The sequence below is a fragment of the Epinephelus fuscoguttatus genome, linkage group LG17 (genome assembly GCF_011397635.1).
Source record: "Epinephelus fuscoguttatus linkage group LG17, E.fuscoguttatus.final_Chr_v1".
NCBI classification, from domain to species: domain Eukaryota; kingdom Metazoa; phylum Chordata; class Actinopteri; order Perciformes; family Serranidae; genus Epinephelus; species Epinephelus fuscoguttatus.
The window spans coordinates 36427884-36446392 of NC_064768.1; the positions used below are offsets into that span (position 1 = coordinate 36427884).

Genomic DNA, 18509 nt, shown 5'->3' on the forward strand with positions numbered 1-18509 from the left:
GAGCATGTCCAAAGTCTGGCCCGGGGGCCAATTGTGACTCGCAGACCAATTTCAATCGGCCCTCGGCTTGACTTCAAAATATACCACATGTGGCCCTTTACACAATAATGGTTGATCCAGCAAGATCACTTTGCATTTTTACCCTTTACCTCACACTGACAGGACTATCATACACTTTGTAGACAGGCATCAAGTAGTAGGAGTTCATTAAAAGATAAAAATTGTTGCATTTGTCTCACTTTGTGTTCTTTGAAAACCAATTTGACAGGAGAACAGTTGGCCCCCAGGTATTTTCACATTGTTTCATCCGGCCCCCATTCAAAAAAAGTTTGGACACCCCTGCCGTAAAGTATCCTGGTCTCAATGAGGACATAGACGTCACATGTTTTTTTTTTTATTTGTCGTTATTCTCTACAAGCTTCACCATTTCTCTCACAGCCTGTGGGTTATGACAGGTGTGTAGTGTATACTTAAATATATTTTTTCTGGGTATCTTAGATCATGTCACTCTGTGTTTTTCTTAATTTTATTAGCTTGTTATTTTTTCATTATTATCTTGTTTTACCTGCATTGCCATTATATGGGTCATGTGATGGCCTCTGATTGGTTCCTGCCACTACATAGGTGGGGCCATACCTGTGTTGTATGTTTTGAAAGCCCTGACGAAGACCTGCAGTGGTTGAAACATGTTGGCTCTTTTAATGATTTCGCAACTAAAATAAAGGCTTTTTGATATTTCCTTTAAGTGCCTTCCTGAATTTACTTGAATACCTGGTAACTTAAAAGGAAATTTCGGTTTATTTCAACCTGTCTCCTATCGTCCTAAATTTGTTTCAAGTGACTAGTGACATAAAAATAATAGTTAGCATGTTAGCCGTTAGCCTAGATACAGCCGGGGCGTCAGACCTGTTAAAACGTAAGTGAACAGGCAACCTTCAAGTGCAAAGTTAGTCCACTAAACAAGCTTTTTTCCACACATACCGCCTCATATTGTTAGGATAAATGTCAGAGAACATATAGAAAACGACATGTAAACGTGTTGTCTTACCTTACCGGTGTGCTGCCATGTTTGTTTACCATTTAGCTCTGCTTTCCAAAGCGCGGCTGAAAATCTCAAGAACAAGCAGTGATCTCATAGCGTGCCTGAAATCTTGCGAGCTCTAGATAAAGCCCAGCTGGATACTACTCCAGGTGGAGGTGTCTCATCCGCGGTCACATCCAGACCTTGAAAATAAAGCTGCAACTGGTCCCATTCCTTGCAACAGAGGCATTCCTCTTCTGTGGGCACTGGGGCACAGCATTCACAGGTACACCACCAATCTCCAGAGCTACACAGCCTTGCAACAGCCATTCCTCCTCTCTCGTCCTCTACCTGTTGTGCCTCTCTTTCTCTCCTCCTCCGTTCTTCAGTTTCACGAAGCTCTTCGTCAGTGTATTCTGGCTCAAATAAATAAGGGCGGCCATCAAACTCTGCAAAATCGAATTCCTCCTCCACAAAGTCGAAGTCTGGCAAAAAGTCAGCCATTATTCTATAAATCTTTCATAAAATAAATGAATGAACTTTTCAGGCTACTGTCCGGTTCTGCCTTCCAGCTGTTGCTGCTTGTTCAGGCACAATATGAGATCGCTGCTTGTTCTCGCGATATTTCGGCCGCGCTTTGGAAAGCAGAGCTAAATGGTAAACAAACATGGCAGCACACTGGTAAGGTAAGACAACACGTTTACGTGTCGTTTTCTATATGTTCTCTGACATTTATCCTAACGATATGAGGCGGTCTTTGTGGAAAAAAAGCTTGTTTAGTGGACTAACTTTGCACTTGAAGGTTGCCCGTTCACTTACGTTTTAACAGGTCTGACGCTACGGCTGTATCTAGGCTAACGGCTAACATGCTAACTATTATTTTTATGTCCCTAGTCACTTGAAACAAATTTAGGACGATAGGAGACAGGTTGAAATAAACCAAAATTTCCCTTTAAGTTTGTAAAAACTTTCTTCCAACAGGAGTTAATAGCATGTTTATTGGGGACTATTTTTAGCTGTGGATTTGGTGCTTGATTGAGTTTTTACAGCATGTGTCACCCAGTGTGGCTTATTGATGTGTTTTGAATAGGGACGTCTCAGTCAAGTTGTCTGGCCCTGATCCTGAGGCCAGTCCTTTTGATACGGATTTTTGCTGAATCCAAGTCCAATCCAATGCAGACACATTAATGCAACAGCTGCAGCTACTAAATGTTAAACATCTTATTTTTTATGAGCAATTTGATCCAAATACTGAAGGCTGATTCAAAACTATCAGAGTAACTTAACACTGAAAATTGTCTTTGCTGACCTGCTAATAAATTATCTGACAGCAGAGTCTGCCTCAAATCAAGATAGATTAATTTACAGGCTCTAGAATTGTACTGCATTAAAAACCGATTCTTGATGAAATTTCTCTGCTACTTTGAAACTCAGGCTGGAGGTTTGTTCAACCTGAGCTCTCTTGAGTGCTCAGAGATTTTTGAGTGTGAAAATAATTAGGTAAATACGGTTTCTTTAGCACACTCTGCAGTTAGTAGGCTACTGTGGACAGCTGGAAACAGACCAAGAAGAACCATGCACTGCCAATGAAGTAGTTAAAAGAATTATAACTTTCTCTCAAGTTCTCATCGCGCCTGCGCCCCTTTGATCACAGAAGTTATTATTGCCTGCCTAACCATAAAGACTTTGACATGTTAATGAGCAACAGTAACTTTTCTCCAGGACTGCAGGTTCTGTGCAGGAGTCTTTATCTACCGGATTACATTGGCACTGTGTCTGTGAATGAGTTAATAGGTCCCTGAAACTGAGGAGCAGACACTTTGTTCAAGTGTCTGTGCTTTTGTTTTTATTGGTTTGCCGACCTTGTACCTTAAACAAAGAGTGGTGTTATAAATCTCTCGCAGTGTGCACAAATATGCATCACAAATATCTGGATTACAAAGCCTAAGCTGTTGTTACTCTAAAGATGCACCAACTAACTCACAATACAAAGGACACGATAAAACGTCACCAGTTTTTCTCTTGACATGAGGGTGAGATGATCAGTTTTGGTGTGAAATGTGCCGTTAATACACACTTACTCATGTCTTTTCCTGTGATGTCCAAACTAGGTCAGTGAAGCTCCTCAATTTGCCCGTCAGTCTGCGTCCTCACAAAGTGAAAGGCCTGCTGGGACAGAATATGTCCACCGCCAGCCCTTTCATCTACTCACCAATCATCATGCACAACAGAGGAGAGGAACGCTGCAAGAAGATCGGTGAGTCCATCATCATTTCTGTTGTGTCCGTGCACGTCTCAGCCTTCTGTACATTCTCACACACACACACACACACCACCATTTTGGTTTGTTGAATAAAGGCGTATGCAAAGACCATACTGGTGAGTTTCTTTTGGGTTTCATCCTCAATGTCCGTCTGAAACCGACCCAGCATAGACCACAACAGAGGACACTGGACATCTCAAAGAGAGAAACATAAATCCTGTCAGTTAATTCAATCAATAATTCCATGTCTTAAATAACACATATCACTTAATTTTAACTGAGTTATTAATGATTGAATTAAAACATTATATTTTCATGTCAAATATGTTTGTTAATATAATCAATCTTATACTGTGCCAAGTATTTATTGTATTTTTAAAAAAAAAAAAAAAATATAAATGCTTTGTTTTAAATGATAATTATTCCAATAATATTTGTAATAATTGTTGAATTATTTTTATTCTAGCTTTTAATTCCAAACAAAATCAGTATTTACAACTAATAATCATGAAGCCCATCAGTGAATTAAATTACTTACCCAGTCACATAATACTTCTATTACTAAACCCAAATCATGACTTTAAATCATTTCATTCACACATAATGATGAAATATAGCTTCTGCTATCGAGCCGACAAGTCAGTAAACAAACAAACAACATCTTATAATCAACAAGATTGATGGCACATTACTACATTACGTGGATGAAATGAATGACCATATCTACACACAACGCCGTCGCACAAATTAAACTACATGAATGAATGAATCTCCGAGGATCGTTCCTGCTGCTTGTGTAATTTACGGTATGTTGTAAATCATCTTTATTTGTGCAACTGTCATACATGTACGTACCAGTAGCTTCTTTTAAATTATAGTGAAAGACTAAAAAAGAAAATAACAGTCTTTTAATTTATGCTGTAACACACACTCCATCATCATCATCATCATCATCATCACTGAGCAAATGTACAGTCCGTTGGAAAGTGTTTGTCAGTTTCAAGATATTGCATACATCCTGGACATGTCTAAACAGAAGGTAGAAAGAAAACCAACATTCACTGATGGACGATGGTATGACTCGAATATAGTCGATGGTTCATTGTGTAGCCTGAAAGACTTCAGTATTACATATAGGAGAAAATCAGCAGCACTTTTAACTGACTGCTTTGAGAAGCTTTTGGCAACATTTTGCTTTCTCCTGAGCTTCTTCACCAGTGAGTGAATCAAAGGAGAATGTCATCGATTTTACACACACAAAAAAAACTACTTTTCAAAAGCTGTATCGTGAGTCTGAGTGCAGCGCTAAGTCAGTGGCGTGCTCTTTAAAGTGCTTCTACTTTTTATCAATATCGCTGAAGTCTACAGCTTGTAGACAGCAGGCGATGCTTGGTATCTGGTGGTGTTGTCCCAGGCTTGTACTGCAGCATTTACAGTCAAACTTAGGTCAGATGTAGAGGATTTAAGTCTTTGTTTTTTTTTAGAGTATTGGAGGTTTTGCGTTCTTGGAAATATTCTAGCTCCCATGTCATTGATCTTGACAACATCCAGTCATGGCAGAAACATAACAGAGTCCTTATGTGAGGTGATATGACACTGGCTTTTCTCTACTGCTTCGTCAAACGAGAAGTTTACAATTCTACGTTATTTATAGTTGGATGATATTAGCCAGATGCTGTCATCCCTCTTTAATTGTATTTAAATCACTGTATATCAGCAGTTTATAAAATTTGAAATTAGATTTTATTCTGTTTGCCTGTACAAAGATCAAATGCATTTACCAGTGAGTAAGTGTTTGGGGAATCGAATTGTATTTTTAAGGCAGCACTGAGGAAAACGTGTAATTTTCAGTCCTGGAAATGGTCCATAACAATATCAGAACAAACTAGTCATTTGAATGTCTTCCCCAATTAGTCAGTGAACCTGTTGGATGTAAGAAATACTTTCTCTCATTTCTTTCTTTCCGTTAATTATTATACATGTTGGGGAATGAAACCCATGCAAACATAAATCAGATAATTTTTTAATTAAAGTGTACTTTGCTTCACTGTGATGTTATTTATCGATTTTAATTCCATTGTTTCCTCTTGTCATGGCATCCTTATAAAGAAAGCCTTCATCATTTTAACTGGTGCTATTTTAAATTGATGACTCCTGCTCATAAAGGCCCTAATCGCCTGAGGAACATACAGTTGATTCATCATCACTTAGCATGTAAACAGCAGCAACAGGTTCAAGGCTGTGCTGCAGTGAATCACTGCTGTCCTGACTGGAAGTCTGGTGTATGAAAAACTGCAGCTTGTGTGTGTGTGTGTGTGTGTGTGTTGTGTCTGTAATGAATTCATTTCATTTCATACAATCCCAGATGCAAAGTCATTAATCAAAGTACAAATTAGCATTGTGGCGTCTATGAGTGGCTGTGAATTGGCTGGTGTGTGTTTGAGTCTGTGTTGGTCTTCAGTTTGTTGACACCAACAGCCACGTGTCCAGTGCTGAGTGAGGGACATCATGCAGGGCCCCTTCATCTCGCAGCATCTTTGAAGTCCTTTGAGGTCCATCCGCAGCTCTTTGATAAAAGTACTCAAAAGATGTAAAATGCTGCTTCAGAGTGTAGTTGTGAAATCAGTGCGCAATCTGGCTCGTAAAACAAATAAAGTAATGGCTGTCGACATTATATAACTACCTGACATCTGCTATTAAAGGGGAACCACGCCCATTTTTAAAATTCATACATGTTCCAAAGGTTTAAGAGAGTCCAAAAATATTGGCAAACATGAACAACTCCAAATCCAAAAACTAGAGTACCAACACTCAAACTTGTGATGTCATAGGGTTTAAAGTCTGGAGCTGCTCCATAGACAATGGTGGGGTTTCCATCCACCTATTTTTATTCGCATTTTCAAAAATTGCGAAAAAAAAAACAAAAAACTTGGATGGAAACGCCAGAAATTCGAAAAAAGGCCCAAAATTTGCAAAAAAGTTTTTCCGCTTGGAGGGGGTGGATTTGTCAGCGTATTGATAAAAATAAAATGCGACTTTTTCTATGGAAACAGGTTTTGCGAATAAACGATGACGTACCGGCACATAGATCCTCAAATGTGGCCCTTGACATACGAAAATGTTTCAGCCAGAGTTTGTGAGTGAAATGCTGCTGGACAACTACTTCCCAAAAGTCCTTCACACGCCTATGTTCCCATACACACGGAGAACGACGCGGCGGTCTCCTTCCAGCTATTTCCGACAGTACTCTTAACATTAAACTTCTTCTTTGTCGTGTCTTCTTCAAGATGGTCAGGTACGCTGTGAACGCTGACAAAATAATAACCAGAGTTCTCCCAAGAGCCGACAGGTTTATCAGGAATCTGTCCATGGTCAGTTGTTGAGTGTCAGTTGAGTGTGTTGTTGTTTACAGTGGGCATAAGACGCTCTCTTATGACGTCATCTCATGGCGCACTCTTCTTCTACAGGGGTGTTTTTATTTCGTTCATTTTTCACAAGAAGTGCCACCTACTGCTCTTCCTGTTGACTCCCAATAATCGCAAAACAGTAACGAATGGAAACGGGCATAAATTCGCATTTTCTTTTGCGCATTTTCACAAAATTCGCTCAAAAATTTCAATAAATTTGGATGGAAACCCCACTAATGACTAGTAAAAGATGTTCTAGATAACACTGAGAGCAGCCAGGGAAATGTTCTGACTATATGGGAACATTTTCTGTTTCACAACTGAGACCTCTACAATAGAAAAAAGCTTGTGTGGGTATAAATAGTCTCATCTTCTTTGCTTGTGTTAGTACTGTAGTAGTGGTACTCAACCTGTTTTGGGCTAAGGCCCCCCTGTCAATTATCCAGGTAACTTACCCTCCCTGAATATTGATGTTGATTATGATTCTGTGTTACATCATGAAATAAAAGGCACGTCATTGAATTCCACATAACAGAATTGATTAAACTGGACAGTGGGAATATCATTATCATTAGTTTCCGAGGGAGCAAAAAAAAGTGGTGTGATTAGAAATTATATTTAATTAATGAGCGTTAAATACATGCAATGGTTAGGAATTTGTCATTCAAGGTTTAATTAGGTCTTGCTATTGATGACAAACAGCACAGCAGCCAATTGGAAAGCAGTAATGTGGCCGTAATTTCAACAGGAAGCATCTTATACAGATTTTTCATACATACATATAGTGATTGTGTTGTAAATGGTCTATACACTTTTTCTGGATGACTAATGTAAAGTTACAATTGGTGATTACAATACCCAGCAGTCACCTCCAGTCTCTCTCTCTAAAACCTACAAATCAGGTTAGAAATCTTGGGGTAATAATGAACTCAGACTTGAACTTTAACAGCCACATCAAATCAATAACATCAGCAGCTTTTTACCATCTAAAAAACATTGCCAAAATCAAAGGTATAGTGTCTAAGCCTGACTTGGAGAGACTTATCCATGCATTTGTCTCTAGTAGGTTAGACTACTGTAACGGCCTGCTCACTGGCCTCTCCAAACGGGCCGTAAGACAGCTGCAGTACATCCAGAATGCTGCTGCTCGGGTCCTGACCAGAACCAGGAAGTACGAGCACATTAGTCCTGTGCTCAGGTCTCTACACTGGCTTCCTGTGGCTCAGAGAATAGACTTTAAAGCAGCTCTGCTTGTGTACAAGTCTCTCCACGGCCTAGCACCAAAGTACATCTCTGACATGTTAGTGCCATATGAACCATCTCGGACTCTGAGGACCTCAGGGACCGGCCTCCTGCTGGTGCCCAGAGCCAGGACTAAACATGGGGAATCAGGGTTCCAGCTTTATGCAGCTAAAATCTGGAACAGTCTTTCTGAAGATGTGAGACAGGCCTCTACTCTGACAATGTTCAAATCTAGGCTCAAAACAGCTCTATTTCACTGTGCATATGACTGAAAGGATCTTATCTGCACTCTTCTCTTTTAAAGTTCATTTTATAATGATTATTTATGTTTTTATTTTGTATTGTGATTTTAATGCATTTTCTTGTTCTGTAAAGCACTTTGAATTACTTTGTGTACGAATTGTGCTCTACAAATAAACTTGCCTTGCCTTGCCTTGCCTTACCTTCTTAAACGGTTAATGACACTGTGCAGTGCATCTACAAACATTTTTTGGTGGCCATTACAAAATTGCAGTGTCTAAAGGAAGTGGCAACCTCAGAGGCTGAAAAATGAAGCACCAGTGATGATGGTGACGACCGAAATGTTGGCTTTAAACTTGGGAGTCCACAAATCAGTGTGTGATGTCACGTTAGCTATGTTCATTATTTTTACAGTCTGTGGTTTAAAGATACACTACACAGTATTCATTAACCATTTAACAAGGTGTTATGATCATCAGTTGCAACTTTATAATGGCTGTCCAAATAATTTTGATCAACAGTTTACCAACCAATTATTAATCATTAACAAATACTTAATATAGTACATAAAGTGTTATGATGTGTGCAACAATAAACAATCAGTAGATAGGATTTATTGTCATTTCATTGTTTATTAACAGTAAAGTAACTACAGTGTTACCAAAGTTTAATGAACTATCAATCCTACTATATAATGACGAAAACTCTGGGTGTGTGCGCCTGTTCCAGGTTTTTCTCCTCACTGACTTGGTCAATCCATGTGAAATTTGGCACAGTGGTAGAGGGTCATAGGAGGATAAGAATGAAGCAATATTACATCAATTGGCCAAAGGGGGGCGCTATAGCAACTGTTTGAAATGTCAAGCTTTGAATGGGCATATCTCATGCCCCGTATGTGGTAGAGACATGAAACTTTGCACAGAGATGCCTCTCCTCATGAGGAACACATTTGCCTCAAGAACCCATAACTTCCGCTTATATAGATTTTCCACCATTTTGAATTTTTTGAAAAACACTTCAAATGGATCTCTTCCTAGGACGTTTGAGCGATCTGCATGAAACTGGGTGAACATAATCTAGGGACCAATATCTAAAGTTCCTTCTTGGCAAAAGTTGGAAAACTTCCTAAAACTGAGCTTCTATAAGGCAATGAATATTGCGGAGGGCGTGGCTCATCACATAAAGGTGTAGAACATCTCAAGGGTTTCACCCATCACCACGCAACTTTGTAGGCATATGACCACACATAATCTGAGGGGACCCCTCCATTATTGAGCCCATCAAACAAAATGGGGGCGCTAGAGAGCTCATTTCTTATCTAGGCCTAACCGCCATATGGATTTTTACTAAACTTGGTAGATATGTAGAACAGGATGCCTCAAGGTGACTGGAGAAATTTAACTCTAATTGGCAACTGGGTGGCGCTATAACAACAGAAAAATGCTGTGGCTCCCCCTGTGGACCAATGTTGAGGTTTTTTTTCTAATTTTTGGTATGACTAAGTCATGGTATGGTATGCTGTACATAATCACGGAAACTGTCAGTGTGTCATTCTGTCAGTCAGTCATTCTGTCTGTCCCACGTTTTTCTACTCACTGACGTGGTCAATCTATGTGAAACTGCACATAGGCATTGAGGATTGGCATAGGTAGAAGGTGACAAAGCTACCAATGGGTATGGACTAGTTTACCATTTATTTAATAATGATTATTATAGTGTTGCCACAAATATGTTGTTGTATGATAGTATCAGTGCTGTGGAAATGTTCATTATGTTGAATGAACTGTGTGCCTGACCGGTCACACCCTGGGTTGTTACTTGAGATTTTGCCATTCTTTGAATACAGCCTGTTGTAGGAGAATTTTCAACAATCGTCACATACAGACAGGAAGCGTAAAACTTGAATGAAAAGCTTGAATATTTCTTCAGAAATTCTGTTCTTTTTAACTGCCTTACATCTGTAATCAATCAAAATGTACAAATCATTCATATTAGAGGTGGATGATAGTGAGCTGACTACAAGTGATTTTTCATAAATGGCCAGTATTCATACCCTGGAGCCGCCCTTGTCTTTAATCCGTATTTTGATGTTGAAAGTCACATATTCCTCTGACGCACTGTGGTGTTGTGAGACTCTGGAGATTCATTCAAACATGCTTTTCTCTCTTAGTCCATCTGCCTCTGGAGAGCAAGCTGCCAGCTAATGAAGTTAAGATTCTGCCTTAACTCCTTCAAGGCATCTCCCAGCACGCAGGGACTGTAGAAATCAAGCGTTTGAAAGATGGGTTAACTGTGAACATGCATTCATCACACAATGGCCACATGTCGGCATGTCCTCCCCTGCAGAGCTCAGTATTATTTCTGTCACGCTGTATGACACCAGCCACAACCTCTTTTACCCTTTTTAATGTCATAGCACAGCTTGGATTCTCCAACCTGAAAAAGACATTTTTAGACTTGGGTCTAGTGTGTGCTTGCTTTGTCATCAGCGTTATGTGCACTATAGGGATATTTCTGAGGACTTCATTATGCGCCGGTATGAGCCACAGCTGTAAACTTTTACAGCTTAGAGTAAACCATCACTTCCCACTTACTCATTTTACTGATGGGCAACCGAAGTCTAGTTTTCCTTCCTAGGCTCTGGCAATTAAGGTGTGTGAACGCTGAGAATATATGTGTGCGTGTTTTCATGCTCTTTAAATCACATGCCATGAATCAGGTTGATGTTCAGCCATAAAAGAAGGGGTCCTCTAATGGAAGATTGTTTTCCCTGTAATTGCTCTGAGACTCAGTTTTAAGAACTGTGTAGTCTACAGCTATCCATTCCCTTTGATGTGGGTGATAGGCTATTTATTACAGTGGTATATGAGCATACAGGGAGGTGAACTTTACTTCATCTTGTCCTCGTTGGGGAGGCAGGGACGCAGTGCGGTTAGTAAGTGTTTGGACAGTGACACATTTTATATTATGTCACATTGGATTTGAAATAAAACAGTAACTACGGGGGTAAAATGCTGACTTCCAGCTTTAAGGGTGCAAGGGGGCATTCGCATCCATAGTAAGTGAGCAGTTTGCCCTTTTTAAACATTGTCCCCCAACATCAGAATAATAAAACAGGGCAGTGATCTGAGACATACAGAGCTTTTAGGGTCGAACAGTGGAATAATCTTAACAGGCCATGTCAGTAACCTCAGTCCAGCAAAGAGTGTTACACTTGCTGAAAACCAGACTGAAGGAAGAAAGATTCATCAATGTCTTCTTGCGGAAACCACTCTGAAAAAGGATTTTCCTCACAAACCACCACTTTGAAAGAGATGTCTATAAAACTGTCCACAGACTGCAAATCAGATCAGTTATTACTGTCTGTATTTTGAGTTTTTAAACCATAATTTTTAATTTCAAGAACTTTCCCAAAGGCCAAGCAGAACTTGGAGGCCTCCTCTTAGCAAGAAATATTAATTTAAATTAATGGGCGGCATGTTGGAGTCTTGGTATTTAGCTTTTATAGTACATCCATGGTTAGCATGAGGGTCAGGGATTAAACACCTGGCGTTTGAGGATGCTGCAACACAGTCCCTAGACTGCATTCAAACCAACAATAGCTCTGCGTTAAAAATCATAGCATACTCATTCTTTGAAATGAGACCACAGAGAGCGCCACTAAAAAATGCAAGGTTGTGCCACAAAAAACTTCATCTGGATCAACTTTTGCTGCATCTAAAAACAACTTAATCGGACAAGGTCCACATTTAGTAGATGACTTTGTAATGTACACTGATCAGCCAAAACATTTGTACGACTGGTGGGTGAAGGAAACAACACTGATCATCTTGTTTCAATGCAATGTTATGCTGGACAACCTTGGGTCCTGGAATTCATGTAGATGACACTTGATGCTCTCCATCCACCCAAACACCACTGCAGACCAAGTGCCTTCCTCGTGGCAATAGTACCCCACGATGGCAGTGGCCGCCCCAGCAGGACAGTGCACCATGCCACACTGCAAAAATTGTTCAGGAATGGCAGGAAAGGCATTGACCTGGCCTCAAAATGCCCCAGATCCCACTTTTAAAAAACATTAGTGGGACGTGCCAGTATCCCAGAGGTACCCCTGATCAAAGGTTGAGCCCCTTAAGATCAGATTTGGCTTTGACCTGTCGAGGTATCCATACAGGGAGCTGATGGTGGAACCTTCATGTGGGTTGTGGGGTGGCATACTGGCAGGTCCCACCAATGCTTACTCAGATTGGGGAAATCGGAGGCCAAGTTGATGCCAGTAGCAAGGCGAAGGAGAAGGATTGAAATGCCAGAAAGGTCCCCAGTCAGACTCGATCCACGGACTTTATGAATACTTGGTCAGCATCCAAAACCTCTGGTACACCCCATCCCTGCTCAGTCTTACCCACCTGTTTGCTGCATGTATTGGCAGTGCCCACTGTTCTCCTGCTTAAATGGTGCTTGCATTGGCTGCACTCTCTTAGTATATTTGACAAAATAATGGTGATTCGAGAGCTACTTTTGCGTGACTATCAGCCACATATGGTGGTCTAGATCAGCAAATGGAGTTTGCTTCATAGTCAATGTGACTTTGTATTGACATCAGATAAGATAAGCTTTATTGACTGTCGTAAGGCAACAGAAATTCCCTGAGGATAGACATCAAACTAACACTGCACTTTTGAAACACATTTAAAAACAATAACAAATGAAATAGAACTGTTAAAATGACAGTTTTTGAGAACGATGCCATTAACAAGAACAATGTCAACAGGTCAGGGTAGAGTGCCTAATTTAATTTGTTCAGACAGTCAAGATTATTTGATCAAACTACTTCTCTCAAGTCAACAATGAGCTCTCACCATCAGTCTCTCACTGCTATTTTAAATAGATACAGCATTTCAGTTTTTGGTGTATATTTTTTAAATCCCTCTGTTTACAGTATCAACTAAATGTCCTCCAGAAACGTGTCTCCGTCTGAGGCGCTAATGACTTGTGATTTCAAACGAGCTTGAAAGCTTGACTTTATGTTCATATTCCCTTCATTCTCTCTTGCTCTGGGGTTGCTTCATTTCACATGCATGACTTTTGCTCCAGCGCCCAGGCGTAGTGTGTATATATTATTCAGTATAAAAGATTAACATTGCTGATAGTTCAACAGAATATTTCTCTGTAAGTTGCAGTAACATCTTGAGTTCTGTCTCTGGTCAATAAAAGATGATTTTCCTGGCACATGGGAGACAGTTTGACAAAATAATTTGCCCTTTAAGGAATCAAACACAGGCAGTGTTTAACCAACCATGTAGCCATACATTGGCTCAAAGCATTCATTATTGCTTTGTACATTGAGGAGCTAAAGCCTTTGGAGATCTGTGCAGAATCTCAATGGCCACTTGAGGAGTTAGGACTGAAGCAACACAAAAAAGAAAGCAGCAATCCACTCTGTTTTTCTATTTTCTGAGGTGTATTTCACACTTAATTGGCCAGCTATGAGAGCATGCCTGTGAGCCAGACCTGAGGTTGTGTGGGGCTTTCTAGACATTCATATCATAGATATCTTTCTTTTGACTGACTTAATTTCCCAAGGTGCATGGCTGGAGTTTGCTTTCCATAAATCCCCTTTCCTGCCGGGGACTGAGCCAGGATTTTTTAGGCCCTCTTTTGCAAGTCTATTTACAGAAATGGACTCTCAGAATGGACTATAGAATATGTTAGGTTTTAAATGGAGATGGGTATGGGTACAGTGGGACTGAAGTAGCTTCTCAGTCTAACAGACCCTTTTAACATCTCATTCAGGAATGATGGAAACTGCGGTGCAGAGCTGTAATCTCTTCTCATATTTTATTTTTTCTAAAAGTAAGACTAAGCTGTTTCTAAAATCCAACTTTTTTTCTAAGAATGTTTGGACTTTATAGAATCTACTTGAATTCAGCGCCCATAATGCAACGCTAACTTACCTTTTACAGTTCACATTTCTCAGGGGTCCATTTAATTAGGTCCTAACATAATTTGATCCCATTATCCCTGCTGTTAGCTCATTACAGCAGGGATAAATGTCATTCTCTGAACCAACAATGACCCATTGAAAATGCCCTATTATACCCTCAACGGCTCCAGGTGTTCGAATTAATGTGAATTTCTTGCACAGTATAATCAATGTATATACACTCCATGGGCCAAAGTATGTGTGCACCCTACAGTTTTCACCCATTACATCTTATTCCAAATCCATGGGCATTACTATGCTGCAGTAATGACCTCCACTCTTCTGAGAAGGCTGCTGACGTGATGTGGTACCTGGCTGCAGGGATATGCACTTATTTTGCAACGATAGCATTTTCCCTGTGTTAAAAAAGTTACCATTCGAATAAGGCTACTTTGTTGGTGCAGTGGGGTCGCCAGTACACAGGGGCAGGCAAAAAAGTTGGACCTGGCTCAGCTTTTACCGGACTGTATTGTGATGTGGTAAAGTCCTCTTCATTGTAAACCACTGTGCAGTGTTTTGGCACTGTACATGAATTTAAGTGTTGAAAGGACAGGTCTTGTTTCTATGTGAAGTTATGTATCAGACTGTGTCTTGGCAGGGAGTGGTAACACCCTGGAATCTCAGCCGGTAGTCCGACAAGCTCACAGTGACAGCAAGGCTCCAGGAAGTTACTGCTCTGGGCCAAGGAATAGTTTGATATGGGACGTCCTCTATGGTTTAGGGATCTGGCATTCAACAAAATGCTCCAAAAATTATAATCAGAAAAAGAAACAGTCCAAAACATAACCCTCTACACTTTGTTCTTTATGGATTAAACAAAGCTTTAGAGGTTCTTGTGGACAGATATTGTTTCTTTTGGACAGCACAAGGCCGGCTTTTCACCCCTGTTTCCAGTCTTTTGAGTCTCTAGTTGGACATTCAGGGAATCGCTTTCTCGCCAGGAAATTGATACCACTGTTATGTCTTAGTTCTGCGCATCAGTAACCTGTAAAACTACAAACTGTCAACTTCCCATTTCGGTTTGTGTATGTATGAAACAAACGAGACATAACTTGTTAATTAGTCAAATTTAGTGGTGCAGGCATATTTCTGTAGCCTAATGGTGTGTTTTCCTCAGCTCATTAGTTACAAATGGGTTTTAATACCACTGACATCTTATTTTAATGTATCCATGTCTTTTTATTTTTTTTTTCTTTTCCCAGACTTCCAGTGGGTTCAAGGAGATGTCTGTGAGGTTCAACTCATGGTCTACAACCCCATGCCTTACGAACTTCGTGTGGAGAACATGGTCAGTGAAATGTATTACACCTGAGCTTAAAATGTACTGTGATAAATGCTTTGAAGGAGAGTCACTGATATCAGTGTCTGATGAATCAGAATTTTTGAGTATTTAACCGCAGCTTTGTGAAAACAGGAGGTTGCCGACTTGCTTTTCATGTAGTAGTAATACAAACAGTCCCTCTGCACCCACACAAGAATTGCAACAGGGCAAGTGATAATGCTTTGTAGTCATCTTTGATAGCCTAATTAAGGTCCCTTGAAAGCTTTTTCTGACAGTTTAATATCGTAATGATTGTATGAGATTGTGAGAACAAGCTCTTCTTGCTCCTGACAGTGAGAAAACATCACTAGGGAGACGCACACCCCCTGTAGTCCTATTACTTTTATGGTTTCACACACCATCCTGTCAGACAGGATAGGTTCTATATTGAGGTAAGCATAAGGCCATTTGCTCTCTTTATCTATGCAAAGTAAAGTTTGAAAAGAGCCATCAGACACCAGGCAGTCATTTAATTGTTTTGTTTAATATCAGCTTGGTGACTGCAGCTTTTAAACTTCAGAACACTTCCTTATTAAAGGACCTCTGATTGTAATGCAGACCTACGCTTCTTAATTTCTGGACTTTGTCACTACTTTACCGCTCCTTCTCAGCACACACCAGATGAGCCACTTTATCAGGGTCAAGGTTACAAAGGTACCAAATAAAATACCCTTCTTTCTGCTCAGTGCTGTGTCTGTTTTTTGAATTCGGTGATGTGGGGCAACCCTGAAATGCAAAGCAATCGTCAGGCTCAGTAAAAGGCCAGCAGGGAGAGGCCTGCTTTCAGCTGTTAGATAGCGGTGGCACACACAGACGCTCACACAATGTACTACCTGTCAAAAGTGATGTTACCTTTAATTATTTGGAAAGTCGAGGACAAATTGCCGTGAAAGTTTCGTGGCGGAGTGTGAACAGAGACAGCGGCCTCTTAATTGCGGCGGCTGTCTCGGAGCTGATGCCAAATAGACTTGGACAGGTCTTGCTGGTTGATTTAGCCGCCCCGCGTTGTCTCATAACGACACATGCTGTTACAGACGCAGGAAATGCAGGCGACCTCCAGTTTTGGAACATCTGGAAAGTGCTTTTAATGGAGGAGTAATCACCAGCCAGTTGTCCCTGAGTGTGTGTTTGTGTATGTTAAAGCTCCAGTGACCCAAATTCGTTTCTGATAAATATCATCACAGTAGATCACAAACTGTGCTCACAGTAGGGAGACGTTTTTCATTCCATCAGATATGCTGTAGGTGGCTTTTAATATTAAAAATAATCATTCAGAACTTAAAAAAGGAAAATACAAACCTATTCCAAAAAGTTAAAATTAGCGCATTCACTCGTGTGTGGTCTTTTCATCAATGCCGATTAAATACGTGCGATTACTGCAGAGGTATTTGACCCATGTCTGAATGTTGACTGTAACCTTTACCCACATAGAAAAGCCAGATGTAAGCGGGTGCTAGTGGGTTTTTTGTGCAGTGGAAAAGGGGCTTTAGTCTGACATACATTTGTGTAAAATGGTGAAATAATTTCGTTATTAGTTGGTCCATTGGTCCGTTATTAGTTATAATTAAATTATTACAAAATAATTTTGATACCCCTTAATCATTTATGTCATTTATCAAGCAAAAATTCCAAACATTTATAACTTCCAACCCAGAGTGTGAGGATTTGTTGCTTAAAGCTGTATTTGGTAACTTTTATGAAAATATTTTCTTGTCATATTTGCTGAAACTGTCACTATATCCACACAGTAGACCATGACACAGATGATCTGTGAAAAAAAATTATATCCCCCTGCCTCCTCGTATTTCTTTTAATGGCATTACCACACATAAGTGTAAAAACAACAATCAGAGCTGAGGAGTCTCTAATGCAGCCGTCAGTCCTGTCAATCACTACATGAACTGCAATCAACCAGGCCACGCTGATCAAATATGAATCAAAGGTCTGTCAATGCATTTTCTGTTTTTTTTTTTTTTTTCAAATGTTTTCAGAAGCATATTTTAGTGTACTGTTTAGCTGTAACATGAGAAAGTTGGTCAGGCTGGTGGGCGGTGCTTGGTACTTTGCTCGAGTGTTTCCATCATGGCAGCTGGGACATATACTTTTCCATTTTAAAGCTAAACAGTCAATAAAATATGTTTCTGAAAACATCTGAGGTGAAAAATAGGCAATGCAGTGTGATAATCTCAATTCAGTGCTGTTTACTTTGACCACAGTTCATGAGCTTTGAGTGACATGATCAACAGCTGTGTTGAGACTCTGACTGGATGCTTTCTGTGAGCCTCAGTAGATTCTAGCAAATGCGAATAGAAGCAATACGAGGAGGAACATGTTTGTTTTTCACTGATTTTCTGTCTCAAGTATTTCAGTGTGGATGTAGTGACAGTTACTTTTCTAAAAATCACTGTACCTGTACCTTTAATATTATTGTAAATATCTTTGATAACCTTGGACACCCCCCAGTACCTATCCACCTGTCCTCCCATCAGAAGTACAGATAGCATAAGACAAACATAAATATATACGGGAAATAAATAAATCAAACAATCCTTCCAATCAAATGCACTGTACAGTAATTTTGCTGTAGTGGTCCCAGTTTGAATTGCAAGTAGCTCACCTGGTAGAGCATCTATATAGGAGACATCCTTGCCGCAGTGGCTGCAAATTCGATTCTCACTACGGCCCTGTGCTGCATGTCATCCACTCTCTCTTCCCCTTTCACGCTAACCCTGTCTTTTAAAATAAAGGCTAAAAAGTCCAAAAAATAATCTTGAATGTAAAAAAGGCAAGTAAATAGGACTCCCCCACATTACAAAAGAAAAAAAAAAAAACACTTAAGATTTTTGTTCTGATGTCATAAACATTTTGACGAGCTGTACCAGTAAATCTGATGGCACAGTGTTGCAGTGGTTCACACTGTCACCTCACAGCAGGAGGGTTCTGTGCTTCTGTGTGATGTTCGCATGTTGTCCCTTCCCTCTCTGGCTTCCTCCCACAGTCTAGTGACATGCAGATTAGATTAATTAGTGACT

At 40.1% G+C, this 18509-nt stretch overlaps 1 protein-coding gene across 2 annotated transcripts in view; it reads left to right on the forward strand.

The window, feature by feature from the left end:
* Positions 1-18509, forward strand: part of trappc9 (trafficking protein particle complex subunit 9) — a 315126-nt gene that overhangs the window by 46113 nt on the left and 250504 nt on the right. For both annotated transcript variants that reach the window (XM_049602007.1, XM_049602008.1), the window contains 2 exons: positions 3133-3278; positions 15359-15444. In XM_049602007.1, coding sequence (XP_049457964.1) covers positions 3133-3278; positions 15359-15444 — 232 coding nt within the window. The remainder of the gene's footprint in view (positions 1-3132; positions 3279-15358; positions 15445-18509) is intronic.